The sequence below is a fragment of the Puntigrus tetrazona genome, chromosome 15 (assembly GCF_018831695.1).
Source record: "Puntigrus tetrazona isolate hp1 chromosome 15, ASM1883169v1, whole genome shotgun sequence".
Lineage (NCBI taxonomy): Eukaryota > Metazoa > Chordata > Actinopteri > Cypriniformes > Cyprinidae > Puntigrus > Puntigrus tetrazona.
In genome coordinates, this window is record NC_056713.1 from 10,204,976 (window position 1) to 10,228,431 (window position 23,456).

Here is a 23,456-nt window from a genome sequence, read left to right on the forward strand (position 1 = left end):
TGGGGCTGCATTTCATTTGATGTCATTCAGGTTGGCTTCAGAACAACACAAGCACACAACAAACTCCAACAGTGATTGATAAATATGAAAACCATAGTGCTTGTCCTATTAAAATTATGCGTATTTACCTAGAGAAATTGATAAGAGGAAAACATCCAGTCAGCAGAAACATCGATTTTAAATTCCAAAAATGAAAATGCATAACAGTAACAGGATATGACAGCACCCTGTTGTAAAAGGCTCCTAAGCGTAAACGCACACACAAACACACACACACACACACACACACACACACACACACACACACACACACACACACACACACACACACACACACACACACACACACACACACACTCGTCCTCTCAAACAGGCTTAAGTTATCAATAAATAAAGTGGACAATCAAATAACACAATGTTCTCAAACACTGTTGTACATCTGGATCTTATAAAGAACTGCTTTTCAGTACAGTTGAAGGGAGCCTTTGCGTTATTATGTGAAATCAAACACTGGGGGTACAAATGAGTGACTGCCTCGCATTGAAACAGACAAAAACAAACAGAATTGACAGAAAAGGGTGTATAGTGGAGATGGACAGCTGAACTGCAGAAACGTTACAGAAATTTCCATGATTATTTCATTGGGACGTCATCGTGTTCTTATTATTGGATTGAGTGTTTCGGGTTTGGATATGAATGTACAATCAAACCTAGATATTATCAGCCAGTAAGAAAAAAAAAATGATATTTTTGTTGTTAATTTTTATTGAGGGCACACTGGCAGGCTGATATATAGTAAACAGACTGGGGTTTGATTCAACCGTCACTCCAAACCTACATCTTAAGACCGTCCAGACACTATCGCTACAGGAAATCTGCCTTGAAAATGAGATAATACTTATTTTGTACTTATTTAAATGCTAACAGTTCGTTTGATTATGATAAACAGCTGATCAGTGATTGCACAAGCTTTTGTTCGTAGATACTCAGTCATAATAGGGTAACAATGAGTCAAAAAAAAGCCCAAACTTCCTGTTTTCCACTAAATGTGGCTACGACGTCGGAAATAAAGGGAAAACAATAACTGTAATAGATCCTACACTGTTTGATTTTGAGATCAGCACTCTTTTGTGCTTTGCTTTGGCAATGTGTGATTAACGAGAACCGCGAGGTGCTAATTAAAGTTAGCACAACCTACTTTTAACTCTGCCCTACTTTACCTGAGGTCGGAGCAGTGCTTGCTTTACTTGGACTCCTGTAACTGTGCTTTACCGCTTGTTTACGCTCAGCCGTGATTGGGCGATGACAATAAACCGGGGTTGTGGATAAAATTCAACAGGTTCGATGAGTAGGCTACATGTTACAGGACCACAGTTGGGCCACCTCATCAACTACTCGGTCGCTATTTATAGACCAATAACAGAAAAAAAGTGTAGTAAATAGGAAAGAAAAAAAACTGCAACTGTTACACTGACCTTCCGACTTGGTGCGCAGCAATTAATGCATGTACACAAAAAGAAAACCATCGCAAACCGATAGATTTTCTCCACAGACCTTGACCCTTCGTGACATCTGAATGTCTAATATGTTGTCTAAACTGCTATCAGCCGGTCAAATCTTTCATTTGCGAAAAAAAGTCTTAAACGAAACAGGAAGACGTGAAAACCAACCCAATTAAAGCCATGCTGACACATTGTGGTGGAAAGTGTGAAAAGTGCTAATGCTAGTCCTCCCTGGCTCCTCAGAAACTCCGGTGTCGTCGTGCAAGGCCAGGTGTTTGTGACGGTGGGACGGCTCTTGCCCTGGGTTGCGTGCTGAGGATGGGCCGCGGTGAGGTCCATATGGAGGATGTAGGAAGGGGAAAAAAACACTCGTAACACGGCACACACAAACAAGTCCTGGGATGAATGTGGCAATCCCACTGACCGCATGCTGCTGGAGATGTACACATACAAAAGGCAAACCGCCCCACCATGCATACTGACTACCAATGGCAAAAATAGAATCCTTTTTGTCTTTTTTCCTATTTTTTTAATCTCCTATCCTCATCCCATGTGTCTTCACTGTAAGGTAAGGCAGGGATTTATTATTTTTTTTAAATACATTTTTTTTTTACTGATGTGTGACTGTCTGTCGTTAAAACAAGCTCATGACTACGCCGCCAGACCAGCAGCCTAAGCAGTATCTTCGAGACATCACCATCCCTCCCCCGCTGCTGATCCTCGACGGGTACGCCGTCCTCCAAGAACGGTCACGGATCATCTCCGGAGTCGCTTCCACGTTACGCCATGTAGATGAAGGTGTTAATGTCCGTCTCGTCTCTCTTGATGTACTTGTGCTCAATGAGCCACTCGATCTGTTCCTTGATCATTTTCTTCTGAGGGAGGAACATGTTCTTCAGGATCTCCACCAGCTCGGTCTGCAGCTGAGCGTTTGTTATCTTCTTACGCATCTTCATTATCTGAATGATGGCCTCCTGAAATGTTGCAGTCGAAAAAACAACCACATTAAGTCAACCGTGAAATAAACTGTATTTTACTGTAAAATTACTGTACTTTTTACACCAAGAAAGGTAATAAGGTAATCATTTTAACTAAAATATATCTTAATATGTGTAAAGACGATTGAATGTCGCATGGGTTTGGAGAGACGTGAGGGTTAGTAATTAATAAAAGAATTTTCATAATTGGTTGAACAATCCCTTTAATTATCCTGTTAGATCTATAAGTGTTTTCATCCTCAGGGTTGTAATTGTCTTCTCTACATGCACAGTCCAATTTGTCTAACCATGCACTTCTTTGCACTATTTTTTTGCACTAATTAATACCGGCCCATTGGGAAAAAAAAATTGACGATGAAGCAAAAACAAGACGCATTTTTTGATGAGCGTTTGTATGAAGGAGATACACGCAACTTAATTTAAATGAGTACAAAGACATTTTTAATTAGAATTAGCGCAGACGATGGACAGGGAACTTTTCTAGTGTGTCAAGTACTTCTGTTTGCTATCAACTGGAGTAAACGTAGGCTACACACTAAACTGAAGTATACTTTGGACTTTAGTGACTAACGTTCACAAACAAAGAGGGCTAGTAATGCTTGATGTTTTGTACCTGTGTTCTTAATATTCTAAGCTGGACGATGCCTTCGTTCTCCTCTTCTCTCATTCGCTCCGTCGTCAGCTGTAATCGACCAATTAGGTTTATTTTTCCCCTCTTTTGAACCTTGGCGTTTTTTCTGAAGTGAAAGAAAAAAACATTATTATTATTATTTCCATTTAAAAAGACCCGTTCTAAAGAGCTGGTGGGATAGGACGTGTTCTTACATCAAGGAGAATTCCTGGTTAACGAAAAACAATGTACTGTCTGTGAAGTCTTTGGGAGAGCTCACTTGAGGTTCATATAACAGCACTTGGCGTTTGAGCTTTGGGAAGGCAACGAGGGACTGTAACAAAGAGAGAGAGAGAGGGAAACTGTGAAGCAGATGATGGTACAACAAATAAAATTGTATCTAAATATAACGCAAACAATCAAGACAACTATTGTTTTTTTTTACTAAGAAAGCAGAGTTCTTGGTACTTGTGGAAGCATGATGAAGCACCTTCATCGTAAATACAGCAGAAAGATAACGGAATAAAGTGCAACATATGGGTCTTCAGTTTTGACCCTCCAGCCACGCTCTTACCCAGAGAGTACGTCTCAGTTCAGCGTCAGGCAGCTCAGTGGCAAGTTTCAGATTCTCAAAGCTGATCTTCTCTCGTGGTCTTTGGTTCCAGGCAAAAAGTACAGCCAGCTGAAAGGTGGTGACCTCCAGGTCGTACTGCCCTACTTCATTCTTAAAAGTGATCTATCAGAGAGCACACAGAGCGATCAGCTACAAGTCGCAAGTTACAGTTACTACAAATCATTACTAAGCACCTAACTTAGTGCATAAAATAAACCCACAATGCCATTGGACATGAGGTGGTGCCAGTGGAGTTTGCGGCCGCTGTGGTTCTTCTTGTAGAAGTCCTCCACCTCTGGAATGAGGTCTTCCAGCTCGGTGGGCAGAGATACAAACACTTTCTCTGAGCTGCGTGACCACGCTCCAGCATTCAAGATCTTTATGTTCACAGAGTCCGCTGGGTAACAGAAGGGGAGACCGCTTTTAATATATTCTATGCATCCTTGCTGAATAATATCAATTACTTTTTAGTTAAAAAGGTAGTGTAAAAGTGGGCTTGTATGTCACCTGGTAAAGCTAGCTTGTTGTGTTTGTGCATTTCCTTGAAAACCTGGTTAAGATCTTCGGACACTTTGATGTCCTGGAACATTCTAGCTAGCTTGTTCACATAGTCAGCAGGCATCCCAACTTCCTGAAACCAGCCAAGAGTAAAGCATTAGAGTAAAAAACACTTAAATACAAAATTCATCCACTTCTGTCTTTCTCCTTACCCTGAGCCACTCAACCATGTTCTCCTCTATCTCACTGTCCGCTGAGATGTCCAGGATCAGACGTCTGGTCAGATGGGCTTTGTGGTACCTCATGAACACATCCTTATTCTGGACGTATTTTAGCACAAGTAGCTACAGAGAAAAAAATGTCCATTTACATATCAAAAAACTTTTAAAGGATGACAACAACAAAAGCATTGAATAAACCACATGTGACATTTTACAACAGCCCCTCACCACTTCCTTCAGTTTGAGCTCGATCTCCTCCGAGGTTAGCTTTTTGCTGAGTGGCGTTTTTCTTAGCAGCATGTCACAATAATTTGCGAGCAGCTCTGGACATTTTGATTCTGGCTGTGTTTTAAGGCCCACTCTGCATTTAGAAACGTCAAACATGACTGATATGAGTTACAATACAATTGTGAAACATGGAGTTTATATATATATTTTTTTATTTTATTGTTCAGCTATTTGCCACAGCAACTCTTCTTAATTTCATTTAGTTTGTGACGCACTTACATAATTAAAACCAAATAAAACTATATAACATATATACACATGAAAAATACACCAAAAACAAAACAACAACAAAAAAAACACACATAAAACTAAAATTTTACCTAAAATTAAAATACATTTTATATTCTAAAAAAATAATAAATAATAAAAAAATGTCATCTACATTTAGAAAATTTTACTATGTCATATTTCCTTGACATTACATTTTAGAAATTATATAGTTTTATTAGTTTTATTATATATTTATACCATATATATATTTAAAATATATGTATTATACATAAAAATGTGCATAGATTTTTTGTCAAGTAATCCTCTATACTGTAGACTATGACTTCAGCTTCTGAGATGAGAGGTTATTTTGTGCATCTCACTGAAATGGACAGTCAACAGAGGGCCAGAAGGCAGTCGTTACTCACCCCTTCTGTTTCATTGGCAGCTCCAACTTAAATATTGTGGCATCATTCACAACTGCTTTGTATGCCTGTGGGGAAACATTAGACATTATTAAAAGGCATGCAAGATATAAAAACGTCATTAATCCAAAATAAAAAACACCTCAATTCATTTTTCAGAAAAATCAGTAACATTTCAAATGGAGTTACTGTTATATAACCTTCGATTGTAATCCTGTGTCATCACAGATCTGTGGTTACCATCTGTGGTGTGATCTAGTCATGCAGGCTACTTACTGAGACCAGAATATAGATATGGATAGAGTAGCATGCTCACTTTGTCTCTGGCTGTAAGGAACCGAGGATCATCCTGGAATGCTTCCTTCACTAATTTACTAAATCGATTGAATAGAGTCAGGAGCTGCTCCACGTATTTCTCAGAGTCCTGAGAAGAAACAAACACAAACGTTAACACCCGTTCGACACCGTAGTTGCCAAATATTTGAGGATCTATCCTAACACAAAGGTCAAGGTTCAAACCTAGTTAGAGTTTTGGAAGAAATCAACCATGACCATTCAATGATAAGCTAAACTTTTAAACTTTTAAACTATTTAAACTGTGAGTAACAGCCAGCTAATGCTCTAAAATGTACAAAGCTCACAAAAGAATATAAAAATTCTGCAAATGTTTTGCTCACAGTTGTAATGGTCTCGGCAGCGGCCACCATGTCTGCCAGTCCAGCACTGATGATGTGCTCCTCCAGGTCTTTCAGCATGGGTTCAATCCCATTGGGCACTTTATCCATGAGAGAGAACATAAGGTGCAGCTCTGTGGAAAAACAGTTCAGAGATTAAAACTAAACTTATGTTTAGAGATATTACAAAGTTTCACAATATAAAAAAAAAAAAAAAAAAATCTTTTTTGAAAAACAGAGCCAAAAAGCTCTCAAAAAGTTCAAAAGTTTGGGGTAATTACGTTCACGCATTCATTCAGCTGTGGTTTATGTAATTTATCAAAAGTGACACTTATAATATTACACAAGATTTCGATTTCATAATAATGCTGTTCTTTTAAACTTTATCAAAATATCCTGAAAAAAAACAACCAGAGTTTCCACAATAACATTAAACATTTTCAAATGACTCCTGAGCTGTAAATCAACATGCTGTATCATGTGACACATTTTTAAATATATCCAAATAAAAAAAAAAAAATGATTAAATCCGTAATAGCTTAACACAGTCAGTGTTTTTACTGTTTTTGATCAAATCAAAGCTTAAGCATAAGTGTTTTCTTAAAAGATAAAAAAACAAAAGGACAAAATTTGGAAAGGTAGTGTATATACAACCTAAAATGTTCATTTTAAACAGATCTAATAAAACATTTTTGAACAGTCTCATACTCACTGTCAGTCTCATTTCGTTTGATCATGCCTGGACATTCAGCCAAGATAGTTTCTTTAAAGGACGTTACCAGTGCATTCACACAACATTCCATAAGCTGAGGAATAAAACAATAATTCAATATTTTAAGGGCTGATGCTTTATTTTATGCAAAATTGTTCAATTCAATCTTTGCCACCACCTCACTTCTACTAATGATGCACTATTATTATTTAAAAGCTAATCGTATACTCACTGCTTGTACAGAGTTACATTCACGTCTCGTCTCTAAATACCGTAGTGCACGTTTTTCCTCTTCTCTTAATTTAGCGTCTGCCTGTAAACAGAGACATGACAATATATGACTGCAAACGCATGTCCTCGGCTACGCAATCTTATTGGCTGAAGATCATGGAGTCTAAAATCCGATGTCTGGCGGGCCGTACATATTTCATGTAGTTTTGTACTCCATTCTGCTGCAGGTAAGAAGGCGCCTGGGTCCTGTAGAACCTCTCAGTGGAGTCTAAGTAGGCTTTTTCAAAGTTATCCCTGTATATCTGCAGCTTATCATCGGGATTGGAGCACAGGTTCACTAAGAAACAGATTACAAGAGACTTTCAGTTTTCACGAATAAAAGGGTTGACTCGATCTAATGAAAACCCTGAGCCTCACCGTAAGACTCTCTGACTCCGATGACCAGCTGCGAGTCGAACGCTTCTCCCAGCCGTTCAGCGTGGACTAACTTCATCGCGCTATCCTGCAATCTATTCTTGATGTTGGAGAATATAGATTCATTCCAAGTATCCAGCATCAACTGCGAGAACGGAAAAAGCAGAGCACACCAATGAAACCCCTACTAGGAAATCAACCTTAAAAACTCGCTTTTATTCGGCTCACCTTCCTGACGATGCTGTCCTCCACATTGGACTTCTTGTTGCTGCCCTGTTTGCCCATCAGGGTGATCTCCAGCTGGCAGAACGGCTTGGGCAGGATGTCACACTGTGTGAAGAACTTCCTCCACTCCACGATGTAAGCCTTGAGGAGCGCCGTGTCATCTTGGTGACTGAGCACTCGCTAAACACCAACGATCGAGAATGAGGCATGATTCTGCCGAAGAACATCGACAGGTTGTTTAATCCTGACTCTTTCTTACCGCTTGGGCTTGTTTAATAAAATCTAAGATGTCCTCCTTGAGGGCCTGGTGGATCTTTGCGGGTCCCTTGTCATCCCATAGACAAACTGCATGAACATCTCTGCGAGAGCGGAAGAGAACAGCGAGACGGATTGAACATTCAGACTGTAGTCAATGTGTAGGATATGACACGATCTAAATTTATAGGGGCCTTACGAGAAAAGATCAAACCACTGCTGCTTTGTTACGGACTCTTGGCGAAGCAACTTGAGGACAATGGGGCGCATTAGATCCCACTTGTCCTCAAACTGGAGGGAACCCTTGTTCTGAGCAAAAGAACATGGAAGAGGATGTAGAGAGTTAGAGAAAGAGAGTATGAATGCATTCGCATAAAACAATAAACCAGACATTATGGAAGGCCTTTGTCTCAACATGTCTAGAAAATCTGAATCACTAAGCATTTACAATAAGGCAAGCAGTTGGCTGTTTCTTTCATATCAAATGTCTTTTGAAACTTTTATGTCCTGGGGATAGTATTATTTTTTGTATATTACGTTCTATACATGCTATCAACATTCAACAGCTTTTTAAAATGATTTTTATCATGTATAGATTTCCTTGTTTTATCCTTGAACTAGACTCTCAATCATAAAATACACATAAATAGACCTCTCAATCACAAAATACAAAAATGCGTTTTAATACATCACTCGTGTTATTGTGTGAAAATTACATATGTTAATTTATATAAATAACAAAATACAACTATAACTGAATTGTGTGTAATGTCTCAAATACTGCCACTAATAAAATTTCAAAGTTAACATTAGATTAGCATTAATGCTGACTTATTAATTTCAACAAGAAAAATAAGTCTTTCACTTTCATATATGTTTATTATGACTCAATCTGATTTAATGTTTATGGTTCCATATTTTCCTTTTAGGACATCACTGGCGCTTTTGGAAATATATATATATATATATATATATATATATATATATATATATATATATATATATATGATGATGCAAAATGTTGTCTAGGTAGGCAACTCACTAGGTTTTTAAGACAAACTCACTGTGTTTAACTGTGTTAATTCAGACATCATCTATTCAAATGCAATGTCTCTACTCTCTAATTCATAATTTCTTCACATATTTCAAGTGTTTATAATATCTGACACTTGTGACATGACATGTGCACCTTTTATTCAGCTTACTACAACACGAATCTCTTAGTAATAACAGCATACATTTACATTTTATATAATTAGCTCAGTCATTACTCTCACTGTCATTAAATCACTGACCAAGCTAGCAACATGCGTGCTAACTGTCAACAGGAACACGTCCCTTTGTGATATACATTTAGAAACATAATAGCACCGAAGGTCAACACCCGTACGACTGAATTATACAACTTCACTCGTCTGCATGCGGTCCAGTATTTTTGTGAATATAGGCTTTATTAATCTAAGCTAGCTCACAGCCTGCTAGCTAAACACAGGCTGCAAGACTCTCTCATAAACTCACTGGACATGCACGTAAGAGTCCGAGCAAGCCGATAAATCACAATGGTACAATACAGTCATTTGAAGATTATATACGTCTAAAAGGGCTGGTGACTGTTTATGGAGAATTTGAAGGCAAAGAGCTTAAGTGTCTCTTACCTTTAACAAATTAGACATCGCCATGTTTCCTTAACTTATCCCCTCGTCCGTTCTCGCGAGATTTGGTTCGGTATTAGAACTGGTGATGGGATCTCCGATTCATATTCAATCTTATTTTGCAAGTGACTTTTCTTTTTGTTTTTAAGACGCTTTGGGTTTATTTAAATACATAATATTGCATAATCTGTGTTTGCTGTTGAGTTTGTTTTACTCTCTTTAAGTGCACTTAGACAAGTAGCCTATATGAAAACCATCCACATTTCTGTAAATTTAAAAGGAATTGAAAACTTTATATTTATATTCAAGCTTTGTGTCTTCTATCCTGGCAACAAGTCTGTATATTGTTTGTCTTTCATATATTTTGTATTTATTTATAAACGTATTGTCATACACACATTTGATGTGTGTAATAATTGATGTATGCATAGTGTAATAATAATAATAATTATTATTATTATTTTGCAAATGTACTCTCTTGAATGTTTAAAAAAAATATGTTATTGTTTTATTTTATTCAATTTAGTAAAATGTAGTAAAAACTACCACATTTTGCCTGTTTCAGAGAACAAATTAAATAAAAAAAAATGCAAAAACATATTTACCCAAATTAGAACCCGTGCATTATAAAAATAGCAGATTTTTGTTTTCGTGTTTTTCTTTTTGATAATTCTTTTGGGTAGAAGTTGTAATTTAATATGTAAAATATTTTAATTTCATTGTTCAATGAAATGTGGTTGCAAAATTCTGATATTTTATAAAATTATGAATCCTTCAGAACGGTTCGGTGAACCAGCAGATGCTCTTGGCCTTGTCCCTCATATACAGACATAACTTTTCTCCACAATTATATCATTCATGAAATAATATGGATATTCTTTATAAGTCGCTTTTCTTTGACAATTGGCTCGCAAACAACCTTCTTTTTAACTCACAAGGTAGACTTTAGAACTATTCAGATTTCTCACAGAAATGTAATATCTACCGATGAATATGTTGTTGTTTTCAATGCCATTCCCTCTGGTGTGTCTAGGTACATTTCCACAGCCATACACTTACTCTCTGTCTTTCCTGAAAGGATCCAGTGCCAAAGGACGCTTCGTTTGTCAACCGTTCACCACTATTTTTGTCATTCATTAGCTCTGACATTGCATTTAGGCGCATAATTATTATGTGTATTATGATTCAACACGTTTTTAATGAGAAAGAGAACATATCTTTTGCCATTTATTTCCACACATATGTGACATTCAGTAGCTAATCAGATCAAGACTAAACACAGCCAGACATGTGAGAGCAAGAGCACACCACATGACTTTGCGTGACTGTTTATGTGTGGGTAAACCATGTGGGGGCGACTGAACACTATAGACTTTATTTCCAGTTTCAAAACAGTGTGATATCTCTTTGCTCTCCCAGCCCGAGCAAGTTGGTTATACGCTTGTGTGTTTTATAAAGTGTTTGAGAACTGTTCAACTTACTATGAACCACCATGCAACTAGTTAAACATGACCTTGACCGGGCTGGGAAATCATCCTAAACCAGGTGAGGGAACCAAAATAATGTTTTTTTTAAAGAAAATGGGTTTATAAATTTTATATTGCCATTTGATTGCAATAGACGCTATACAATAAATGATAGATCATAAAAAAATCCATCAGGAAATAGCAGTTAGCCCCTTAATTGTGGAATTTTTTAGGATTCGATTTATTTAGAAACACATATTTTATATTTAATTATTTCTATATATTCAATATTAAATACAAACAATCATTAAAAACATATTCTTAATGTTACGCTCACAATAAAACAAGACTATAACATTCATCTTACAAACAACATATTTTGATACAAACTTAAGCAAGATATATGATAATATAGGGTTCCTCCCGGGCTTCAGTTTGGACTCTGTGCTTGATCCACTTTATGGCGGCGACGGAAAAAGCCACACTGAAAATAAGATCGCGCAGAGTCAGTGTAGAGCTCTCGCTGTTTCTTCAATATGCACGCATTTTCATCAGAATTCACAGTAAACAATTGCAGGCCACTGCAAATCGCAAAATGTCCCTCAAAGCAATGCGTTTGACTTGATTTTTGCCTGTTTTACCTTAATGAGAACGATAATGATGATGAAGAGGAGCAGAAAGCCGCCTATGGATCCTCCGATGATGGAACCTTTAGATGTGGTCACATGCAGCTTCGTAATTATCACCTCCACCTGCGTGGCATGATATCAGTAACTAAATAAATACGCAGTAACATGTTTGCATGCTTATAAGGACAGCAGCTCACCGGGATGTTCCTGTAATCTGTATTCTTCGCAGCATAGATGGTCTCATCAAAGCTGTATGTTCCTGTGGCAGTGATCTTGTCTTTGTCCTATCGGTTTGAAAACTGATAAACATGAGTTTCAATGATGCAAACTATAATCAGAACTGTACCTGGACTGTATAACTATACCTTAGCATCATGTATCAAAACACTGGCATCGATTTTGATTTCCTGCAGCTTCGTTATATTACATCTGATGACATAGGACTCCTAAATGCACGAAAATATAAAATGCATGAACTAGTTTTATTTAAAATTTTTCGAAAGCATGGTCATTGTTTCAGGGTAATATCTTACCTCCACTTTAGTATTTTTTGGATAAACGCACACCTGACATGAAAGGAGCAATAGGGGTTAGTTTGAAAGCTTTCATAAGGTTTATTGTTAGTGCATATGAAGTAAATATTTAATTTCACCAGATACCTCATGCGGTGTGACTCTAACGATGTCCAAATCAGTTTTGAAAGTTTCCTTTTTAATGGTTACAACTACACTGATTGTAGCGCCGTACTTATTTTCACCTGCAAACTAAACAACAACGCAATATTTAGCGTATAATAAACATAAAAATCATACTGAGCTCATTCCGTTTTGAGATTGGATTTTTATATACTGTACCCGAAATGAAAAATTCAAACTCTGAGTCTTTACATTTTCCCCCTCTTCAATACTGAGTCTGCTCGGGTTGGCTTTGCTGGAAAATAATGAATGTTATCATCATAAACATGTGCAATATTACAAAATCAAGACACTCATCATGTTGTTTGTTCACGCACCTGGTTAGCTGGATTGGCAGGGAATACTTCACAGCAAACGGATATATTTTAAAGTCCAGTATCTCAGAGCCATTATTCTGACTAAGACCAGAGAAAAATGTTATAAAAATAAATGCTTATACACCGTAAAAATGTAAACTTGTTTAACTAAATGATTAATGGAGCACGTTTTACAAGAAAGTACCATTTTACTTCAAAATTTCACATCTAATTAATTCACTCGATGTTTTTTTCTGTAAAGTGAGCTTTTCTATAAAGCGAATTATCTTCGTCGTATAGAGTTGTTGGGGATGCAGCTCTCAAACCTGGTTAGATTAGCAGTAATCTCAGCATTCTTCAAATCTGTTTTCGTGTCATTGAGCTGCCATGAAATGAAAAGGTTGGTCTGAAAAAAACCAAGCATATTTTCATTACTGAAAAGTCAGGTGCAAATGAGATCAGATTTCGAATGTTTGAAAGATATGCGACTGATTCACACCTCTACTCCTCTTCTGAAAACAGGGTGATGGAGATTACACTGTATCTGATTGTCGTTCTGCACAGGACAGGTGGTGCCTTTTATTTTCTGTAAGTCAGACGCCAAACCAGGTTGTTTGTTAAATGTACCAACAGCAGATATAATTGGCTTTCGAAGGTGAGGTCACGTTGTTACCTTCTGACTCAGTATGCTGGGGAAGGTCAGAGTCAGGCTGGTCATATAGGAAGAGTCTTCATAGTTTTTAAGATTGAAATTGACGCTCAAGCTTTGAGTTTCTCCGATTATGATCAAGGTTTCACTGAAATATAAAGGATTTTAGTTACAAAAACAGAGAACAAAATTAAAGTAGTACATTTAATCAGCGCATACCTAATTTTTGAATCAGATAATGTGATGTGTGGTTTACAGTCTGCAGTCTTGCAATCCTTTTCAAAAGAAATCTAAAAAAGACAAAAATATGATGATTGAAACGTTGAAATGTCATTTAATGAAACGTTTCACAATATGGATAATGATGGATGAGAGTATTATTATTCTTTTTTATTCAGCAAGGATGCATTTAATCAAGTCACAGTCACAGTAAAGACATTTATGTCGCAACTGTATGTATTTCAAAGAAATGCTGTTTTTTTTTTATTTCTATTCATTAAAGAATTATGAAATTTCAAAAAATTAATTTTTTACAAATCAGCATTGATTCAGCAATCTGAAGGATTATGTGACAGTGAAGACTGGGGTAATAATGCTGTTGCATCATAGGAATAAATTACATTTTGAAATATATTCAAACAGAAAAATGAGTATGAATTGCTTTCTGAACATTTGAAGAAGTTAAGAAATCTTAATGTTATGAATACGATTAAAATATTTTACCTCATTTACAGCCTCTGTTGGAGTAAATGCATTAAGGATCCGTTTAGGGGCATCATTTTGAGGGTTATCCAGTGAAAAATTTAACTTGATTTTAATAGGTGAAAAACAATCAAAACAGCCCTAAAAGAAAGACACAGTCATCGCTCTCAAATCATTTATACGATAAATCATTTGCTGTTTACTGAACGCTGTCAAGGTTTTTTTGAGAATTTATAATAGCACCATTAGGTTTAGGTTAAATATCTGTTCCTTTAACATGTTTTAGTTTCTTAAAAACTGGACAAGCAGGGGTAGGTAATAAGAGCCAAACAGAACCAACATACCAAATATTTAAGGTTGATAACAGGTACACACTCTTCATCTGGTTTCAAGGTGAACTTTTTTTCTAAGAGATCTCTGCCGTCAACAGTGAGGCGCTTTTTGTTTACTCCAGTGTCCAAGGCAATTTGGTACTTAATAGGAAGATCAACTTAAAATGACAGAAAGCGAATGCGGTTAAAATAATCTTTTGGATCAGATTGCTTTGGATCTGAAATATTCACTGAACAGAAGGAGAATACTCACTTTCAAGCTTTCCATTTATCACATGAAAGCATATTTGGTACGTTATATCAACTTTGCTGGATATTTCAACCATCTGGTGATGGAGAGGAATGACTGATTGAATCGATGTACGTAATTGAATGGTAACAACAGGGATAGTCCTGTAAAAAAACCAAAAAAAACATGAAACTACATCTACAGAGATGGTTCCGCCATCCGTTATTGTAACGGAAAATACATTGTATAAGTATAACATTAAAATGATATTTTTTACCCACTCGAAAACAAACACTCCTCCTTGACTTCCAACAGCGATGGAGGCTTTTTTTGAAGCTGGTACAGCGCTTACTGACAGGCCGAAGTGCACAAGTTTACTTCCAAAATCTGAGGGAGATATTTTCTAGGGAGGAAATAGCAAATGACGTTAAAATACTTCAAGTGACACAGAGATGGAAAAGCTTTAAAGCAACCCTCCACATGTCGATTATTACTCGTAACTGAATATATGTTATGAAGCAGTATGAAGAGTTTATTTGCAAACCCAGATAACTCCTTTTTTATTTCCCAAAATCTTGTTTTATTACTATTATTTTTAACCTAATCGAAATAACCCAGCTGCAGTTTATATATATAATTTACAATTTTACACCAATAAATAATAAAATAATAATAAAATATAATGTAAACACCAAAGCGTGAAGAATGTATGCTGAAACGTACCTGTGAAAAGCGAAATCCATCTTTTAATCCATTGTAAATGTAAATGCTTCCAGAGGAATCTGTTTCTAGAGGAGCGCCAACTGCTACGTCATTTAACGCGTTCCCATCGATGTCTCCTATAGAAGCGATGGCTGCACCAAACCTGGCGAAGATCTGTCCTTCATCGCCTTTCAGCTCCATGGATGCGCTCTCAAACTTACCCTGATTCAACATAACGATGATTCCTTGTAAACCACTGTCCATATACTGTATATCTAAGGAGAGTACGAACTTACCTGATTCAGTTTGTACACTAGCACTTTGCCTTCTTCTCCGTTTAGATGAAAATGCGGTGCTCCAACGAATAGATAATCTGTGTATTCATCTCTATCGATGTCCACGGCACAAAGAACTGATCCAAAGTAAGATCCGACCTATGATAATTATACATTACTTAATTATTACCATATATCATATAACATATAATTAATTAAAAAACGCATAAACCGGAACTGTCTGAGCACCAAATAATCAGAAGAAAGAAAATTATTTTACATTTTAGATTATTTTATTTAAGTATTTATTAGTGCTGTCAAACGATTAAACGTGATTAATTGCATCCAAAATAAAAGTTTTTGTTCACATAATGTGTACTGTGTTTATTTAGATACATGCATGTATATAAACATAAGAAATATATATATATATATATAGTATATATATATATATATATATATATATATATATATATATATATATATATATATATATATATATATATACACATAAAACCAAAACTTCAATTAAATGTGTTGTTTAAAAACATTTTAGAGGTTTTGAAAGTTCACATATTTCACATTTACTATGAATTCATGATATTTATTCCATTCCAAAGTTTACTTAATTCAAGGTCGAAACCGGTAATCAAAAATGGTCTAGTCTTCAAAAATGACATAAATATTGATTGACTGCCAAGATTTAAAACAATCAGTCTGGCGTGTTAATATCAATGGTATTAACTACAAATACCTGATCTCCCTGGAGCACATACTTTCCAGAGCCGTCAAAAATAAATACGCCACCAGTCAAGTTGTACCGTGGTGCACCAGATATGTAGAGTGTTTTACTGGGTTGTACTTTAGCAGATGTGACACTGTAACCTGTGAGTGGGAAGGAAATTCAACAAACATCAATTAGATTATTTTCAATTATTCAGATATATACATTAAAACAATCAACTGCTTTCACAACATTTCTTTCAAAGATGTCACTCCTCAAAAACCTTTTCAAAAATCCAACCATCGCTCACCTAAATAGGAAAATTTGGGTCCATTAGAGTGATTCAAGAATTGCACAGCGTTACCAGACTGTAAGAAGACTCCACCGCTCCAGTCATAGGCTCCGACCGCCCCGAAAAGATAGGAACTCTACACGGAAGACATAAACGAATGAATCAATGAATCATCTCAAGAACGGTTGCTGCAAACATCCACACATTCTTAGTAGCGATACAGTTAATTCGTTTCTCAAATAAAACCTACTTACTTTCTCTATGAGATGGGAGCTGAAACCAGCTTCAGCAAGCTGGAACTGAAATCCTGCACCTTGCTGAGTGCCTGAGACACAAAGGGGTCAGATAATTGCATGCAAACCCAGCAAACCCAGCAACAAGCGTTTGTCTTCACCAGTTAGTCATTGATCATCCACTTAAATGGTTACTCCATCCCAAAATTGATATTTTGTTCCCATGTCGTTCTAAGTTCATCTTCAGAACACAGTTGAAGATATTTTAGATGAAACCCTGGTGGCTTGTGACTGTCCCATTGACTGCTAAGTAATGAACAATGCCAAGGTCCAGGAAAGTATAAAAGACATAATTAAAAATTCCATCAAATAAAACAAAAAGAACAACTTTTTTCAACAATTCCTCTCTATCCGCTGGAGGCGAATTTTTACGCTGTTTCGTGTCAGCGACACATGGACACATTTTCTACATGTATTTAGCTTTGATTGAAAACAGCGCATCCTTGTGTCATTATTTCTGACATAAAGTCATTCTTTTTAATTTTTGACTATGTCTTTTATACTTTTCTGGGCTTTGAAAGTGTTATTTACTTAGCATTCAGTGAGACACTAGTCTCCTGGGATTCTTAGATATCTTTGATTGTGTTCTGAAGACGAATAAAGCTTTTACGGGTTTGGAACAACACAGAAGAAGTGATTAATGAGAAAATTCTCATCCTGGGGTAACACTTTAACAATTCATTAAAACACACTGACTCTTTGGTAACTAAATATGTGGCTCTTTAATGAGGAGCTACTGAAACATTCATGTAACCGATTCTTTTATGTAAGATGATTCATGGATGAAAAAAAAACATTGCATGTGTTGATCGGACATAAAACGCACGATTCTACAACGGCTTTGTTTGTAAGCAGTATTGTGTTATACTGAATTATTTACTTTTTGTTCACAGAAAGTAACTGCCTTATTAAAAACAGTATTACTAAGATTATTCAAAATTCCCATTGCCTGTTTATCTAGCAGCTTATCCAATCAGAGTTTAGCATGCAAACTGTCCACAAAGCTGCCTTTCTCGAATACAGCGTAATGTTTACCGAAAACTCTCTTACCTTCAATTCCAATTAAACTTTGTTGCAGTGATGACAGGATGTCATTTAATGCAGCATAATTAGAAACGTTGTAAAATTTGCCACGGTCTGCTATGTCTATCATCTGTTGTATTGCTTCAGGTTTTGTAAGAATGCCATCCCCAACCTACAGGTAAAAGCGATTACTGCAAGTGCATGCTTTTTATGATTCACTTGGTTAAACCATAATAAAAACCTTAACTATTCAGTAGCAGACTACGATTAAAGCAGATGATATGAGTGTTTTAGTAGGACTCTAGAGCTATAAGACAAATTAAGATAAATAAAGTGTAAATTGTAACTTCAAAACATGATAGAAAACTTCAAAATGTGGTTTACTGTCTAAAATGCTGTGGAAATATAGCAGCAAACAGGACACTTACTCCTATGGAATAGCGAGTGACACCTTTCATTTGTGGCATGTTCAACACATCAGTAAGATTCATAGTGTCTCCTAAAATTTCTCCGTCAGACAATACAATGATGATTTTTTTGGCGTTAACCTTTGATCCGTTCTCAGGGATGAAAGTATCTGTGCTGTAAACAACCAGCGAAAACAGTGAGATCACGACATTAAAGTGTCACCAACAAAACTGCTCCGTGTTTAGCTGTAAAATGGCTCGTATTTCATTTCATAATCCGTAAACTCACAGGACATGATGGATGGCCGAGGAGGTCTTCGTGAGATTGTAAAGTTGCTGTATTGCTTTGACCTTTTGCAAGGATCTGGTCCCGTTTTCATTGTCTAGCAGCGAGAGCTCTGTCCTGATCTTGCTGCCATACTGCACTATCGCAAAGTTACACTGAAGAGAGAGGTTTTTGTATTTTTTGTTAGATAAAACACCTGACAAAAATCTACTTTAAAATGGCTGAGTTTATACTTGCATCGAAACATGTGTTCCAAACATTGAACATGACATTGTACATGAAGTCTTTGGCTCTCTGAAAGTCGTCATATTTAATGCTGCCAGAGCCGTCCAGCACAAAAGCAATCTCTGTCCCAGGATCTACAAAACATGATCTGAAACATCAGTATACAACGGTTTCATTGATATGTGCATCAATACGAAATAATCAAATGCCGATTAAACAAAGATTAGTACCATCATCATCCTCATCTTCATCTGTGCCACTATCCAGCTGGGCGTCTCTTCTCATCCTCCGTTTAACTTGTAGATATTGACAGAGACGTAAATTTTAATTCTTTAAATGAGCAACACTTAGGCAACTGTTTAATTCAATTTCATACGTGCTCTCATATATCTCAAAAGGTTTTTAATGAAGGCCTTGTTTCATCAAAGCGAGAAAAAGCCTTATGTTTTGTCTATTATGATAAGAACAATTTGTTTAATCAACTTTTTCTTTTTTGCCTTGTCTCTCACAATGAGAGTAGATGTCTCGGTAGACGGCGTGACATAAAATTATAAACAAACTAACCTTTCTCAATCCTTCCACCTCGATAATGATTGTTGTTGTTGTTTCTGTTGAGTTTTTCATTTTCCATTTGCTTTGTAGCAGGATCCAGAAGTGCAGAGCCTGATGGCAGCGGCACATTAACTGCGAAAAGGTAAGTCATCTTTATTCAATATTTTATTACTCTATAAAACAATACTGTGTGCGTTCTGTATTAAAGGGGTGGTGTAATGGATTTTTCGAAGGCTTGATTGTGATTATGGGGTTCATTTTTAAAAATGTGCGTTATTTTTCACATATTTGACCTGCATACTTTTCGTAAAAACAAAGATATTTTTGATGAAATCTGGGAGATATCTGACCCTCCATAGAAAGCAACACAACTGAAATGTGCCCAGATCCAGAAACCTAGTAAAAACAGTCCATGTGACAATTTACTATAATAACTTTTTAGTTTAATCACAATTTACTGAACTATTTTTTTCCACCTATTGCCTTTTTGGAAAGTATCACAACAACACATAGGCACTTTTTTGACGTAATCAGCCTTGTTCAAGTTTACGGAGAAAAAGAACGCGCATAAACGTAATCTGTGGTTGTTAAAGTCTGGGGGAAAGTGTGGGTATGCATTGTGATACTCTCTAAAATGGCGAAAGATGTAACTAGAGAGAAGAATGGTTCAGTAAATTTTTAGGTTTTTTTGTGCAAAAAAATTCTCCTAGCATCGCAAAACGGAAGTTGAGCTACTGATGTCACATATCCTGTTTTACCGATGTAACATTATTTACTACGGCGCTCTCTAATGCTTCAGGTTTGTACCTTAATATAAAATGTTTTTGAAATTTTAGCCTTAAAAAAATTCCTTACTCTCATCTGTGGATGGTGCTCCTTTTAAAGAAACTGTCAATTACTTTGAGGTTGTCATCTCAAATAGTGAACAAGATAGAGTTTCCCTGAATTTTAGCCCGGCCATTGAAACAATAAAAAGAAAATGTAATCTTTGGATACTAAAGGACTTGTGCCTTAGAGGTAGAGTTCTCTTGTCAAAAGCAGAAGGAATTTCTAGACTCACTTATATCGCTGCTTATATACATTTAAACACTATTAACTATTAAAACTATTGATGATATTGAACTATTAAATTTTTTATGGAAGGATCGTGAGCACTGTATTTATAAATCATAATAATACATTCATAAATGTTGTTATAAATTCCCTTACAAATTGTGGACTTGACTTTTGAATTTTTCCACCTTAAACAGTACTCTCAAAATTAATTGGTTAAAATTTTGTCTGAATAAACCTTCTTTGTGGAATTTTATTCCTAATTTTATTTTTGATAAACGTGGGGCTCGTTCTTTTTTATTAATGTGTGATTATAAGATATGTCAATTGTATAAGCACAAAGGTGTTTTTTTGAAGACTTGGTTTGATAAAGGGAACTGTTTTAGTTTAGCAGATCCTAACCTTAGATTAAGGGAATGTCCTGAAGCACTAGTCATACTTTTTAAAGAATGCCAAAATATCTTTAATTAAGTGTAGAACTACAAAATCTATCAAAAGCATCTACAAAAGGTATTTAAATGATGGTTTGAGATACCAACACCATCAGCATGACACAATTAAGTATAATATTCAGAAGATTAGTACCGTTATAATCCTTATCTTTTGTGTCCCTGTATGGCTGGGCGTCTCTTTTCATCCTCCATTGATCTAGATATTGATAAAAACGTAAATTAGCAATCAGTTTCTTTAAAACAGTCAAACGATGGCAACGCATTTTTTCCTCAGGTGAGCTCACCTTGGTCAGGCCTTGCACCTTGATAATGATTGTTGTTGTTGTTGCTGTTGACTGAGAAGAAAGAGATTTTGAAAGCTAAGGGTTAGGATTTTATCAGTTTAAACCGGTTTGAATGCTATTATGAAATCGCCCAATTTTACCCAATGCAACGGGATTCGGATTTCCAAGGACTCCTCCCGAGGGATTCATCAGTTTGCAATCTCCGTTCAAATCCTCTGCCTTATTGATTTTTGCACGAATTTGATTACACATCTAAGGAGAAAAAATATGCACAAATCAAATTATTTTATGTTTGTCTTTCACAAACGTCGTTTTCATTCCAACAAAGCAAACTAACGCCAATGGCTTGTTTTAATGAGGATCTGGGGCAGAATGGAACTCATAGAGATACGATAACTGTGATATTGTTCTTTTTTTTTTTTCGTCACTGAGGAAGTGCTGTCACTATGGTTTATGAGTCACGGTTATGAGTCACCGTTCTGACAGTCACATCGTTCTGAACATTTTCCAAATGTCTCAATAAATAAAACACTATATGTATAATTCTGACATTTCTAGTCTATTTTACTTTTCACTAACTGCTTCACCACCTCTTTCCAGCTCTCTATTTATTCCCTGTTCTCTGAAGAAGAACTGATACAGGTCTGTCTGTCTGTCACTTATGCAAAGAGGAAATCATATTGTGGTTTTACTGCTGGGTGACAGACTCAAAGCTTTGTGCAAACTATATCTGATTATACACAGTTTACTTCTTGTTTAGTATAGTTTTGTGTTGTAGTTTTGTGTTCAATCTTTTGTAGGTATAATCTTTATACATACCATGACTAGTTGTTCCTCTTCTAATGTCAGGCTAGATACTGATGCTACTGGTCTCAGGCCTTTACGTTTTTCATCTTTAAAAGAAATATTGACACAATAACAGATTTTACAAAATAACAGAAAATAATTTTGTACATATATGAGGACATCATGAAGTTAACAAAGGAAGGTTTTCAGAGTAATCATTATTATGGGAACATAAAGGCAAGCGTACCATTAGAATTTACTTTAACGCATTCATCTTTTAAAGTGCATCTGAAAAGCGCTCCAGTATTTGGGGAAGGAACGAAAAATCTAGAATGAGACAAATTAAGAAAATGTTACTAAAACAGGCCATTAATGTTCTTTATGGTGATATATATATATATATATATATATATATATATATATATATATATATATATACATATATATATATATATGCTAGAATTAGATAAAACTCCAATAAGTCACAAACCCATCTGTTGATTGAATAATGGTTTGACCAAAGAGTGGATCATCATTTTTGAAATGCTTCACTGGGGTTATTTGAACGTTGAACCCCGTCGCACTCCATATGACTGTAACATACAAAATACTTTTATTTCATAGGAACAAAGTAATACGATTAATAACGTTTTAATAATATTCTTCTTGCTTTTGCCCAGACATTTTCAGATTCAAATAAAGAACTTAAAACATGACGACAAAAGTATTTACATACCGGTCATAAATAGCAGTCCTCTGTACATTTTGTGAATTTGATAAACTCCACGCTTTAGAAAAACATATTGGCACGACGAGACAGAAAGCAGCTCGCTGTGGTCTTCAGGAAAGTAGAACAGCACAGTTGCTGCTGACATTTAAACCCGCCCACTTCAAACAGCACTCTTTCTATCTTAAGTCCTCAAACTTAATTTATTATTAGCTTATTATTAGCTAATATTATTATTAGCTTCTTTGAATGGTATTCCTGTTAAAGAAACTGTCGATTACTTAAAGTACATAAACTAGAAACTAGACAAACACAAGTGTTAACAAAACCATATTAACTGCAGCTTAGTGTCCTATCACATGACACTGAAATTCTCCCTGACAAGAAAAAGTAAGAATTACATGTATGTCTGTGTTGCATTATTAAAATGGTTACCATTGACATTGTGCACTCATGAGGAAACTGTGGCTGATTTGTTCTCATTGGCGTGGTTTTCATACAGATCTGAAAATAAAGTAGTTGTCAAAGACTAAAATTATACTGACGGGAATGCACTCGCTAAAGTGAAACAAAACAACGTATTTCCTATTTGTAATGACCCTTTTGTTTAATAAATATGTGTTATTGCATAATACAGTTACAACACTACTTTGACAACCTGAGACATCACATGCTGAAATCTCACTCCGACTTTGTCACAGGATGTGGTGAAAATGGAAACCTGCATTTCTTAACTGAAAAGTAATCCAACCTCAGACCTTTTTTTTATTCCAAATACATTTTTTTTCTGTACCTGCCTATACATTTATCCTGTGTCCTATACCTGACTTTGGTGAAGAAAGCTGTCAT

At 35.9% G+C, this 23,456-nt stretch overlaps 2 protein-coding genes across 2 annotated transcripts in view; both read right to left on the bottom strand.

The window, feature by feature from the left end:
• Positions 1-9,629, bottom strand: part of cul5a (cullin 5a) — a 9,900-nt gene extending 271 nt beyond the window's left edge. The window contains exons 1-19 of the mRNA XM_043258144.1: positions 9,532-9,629; positions 8,076-8,185; positions 7,881-7,980; positions 7,625-7,801; positions 7,400-7,541; positions 7,174-7,319; positions 6,984-7,064; positions 6,752-6,845; positions 6,043-6,173; positions 5,682-5,789; positions 5,369-5,433; positions 4,671-4,803; positions 4,434-4,565; positions 4,231-4,354; positions 3,945-4,120; positions 3,685-3,846; positions 3,326-3,444; positions 3,114-3,237; positions 1-2,476 (exon numbers count right to left, since the gene is read on the bottom strand). The exon at positions 1-2,476 is cut by the window's left edge and continues 271 nt beyond it. Coding sequence (XP_043114079.1) covers positions 2,282-2,476; positions 3,114-3,237; positions 3,326-3,444; positions 3,685-3,846; positions 3,945-4,120; positions 4,231-4,354; positions 4,434-4,565; positions 4,671-4,803; positions 5,369-5,433; positions 5,682-5,789; positions 6,043-6,173; positions 6,752-6,845; positions 6,984-7,064; positions 7,174-7,319; positions 7,400-7,541; positions 7,625-7,801; positions 7,881-7,980; positions 8,076-8,185; positions 9,532-9,555 — 2,343 coding nt within the window. The 5' untranslated portion in view covers positions 9,556-9,629 and the 3' untranslated portion in view covers positions 1-2,281. The remainder of the gene's footprint in view (positions 2,477-3,113; positions 3,238-3,325; positions 3,445-3,684; positions 3,847-3,944; positions 4,121-4,230; positions 4,355-4,433; positions 4,566-4,670; positions 4,804-5,368; positions 5,434-5,681; positions 5,790-6,042; positions 6,174-6,751; positions 6,846-6,983; positions 7,065-7,173; positions 7,320-7,399; positions 7,542-7,624; positions 7,802-7,880; positions 7,981-8,075; positions 8,186-9,531) is intronic.
• A 1,258-nt stretch (positions 9,630-10,887) lies between these two features.
• itgae.2 (integrin, alpha E, tandem duplicate 2) lies at positions 10,888-22,775 on the bottom strand. Its single transcript, XM_043259788.1, has 34 exons — positions 22,617-22,775; positions 22,371-22,473; positions 22,128-22,207; positions 21,914-21,987; positions 21,235-21,346; positions 21,095-21,145; positions 20,944-21,006; positions 19,318-19,437; positions 18,984-19,049; positions 18,766-18,887; positions 18,532-18,683; positions 18,264-18,417; positions 17,863-18,007; positions 16,774-16,844; positions 16,538-16,655; positions 16,258-16,388; positions 15,525-15,662; positions 15,250-15,450; positions 14,808-14,929; positions 14,551-14,690; positions 14,310-14,455; positions 13,987-14,106; positions 13,483-13,553; positions 13,288-13,411; positions 13,114-13,200; positions 12,941-13,020; positions 12,636-12,716; positions 12,478-12,553; positions 12,283-12,387; positions 12,157-12,189; positions 11,989-12,069; positions 11,821-11,907; positions 11,636-11,746; positions 10,888-11,478 (listed from the first exon to the last, which is right to left on the bottom strand). The coding sequence occupies exons 1-34, from the start codon at positions 22,753-22,755 to the stop codon at positions 11,425-11,427; spliced, it is 3,558 nt and encodes a 1,185-aa protein (XP_043115723.1). The 5' UTR covers positions 22,756-22,775; the 3' UTR covers positions 10,888-11,424.
• Between the last annotated feature and the right edge of the window lie 681 nt (positions 22,776-23,456).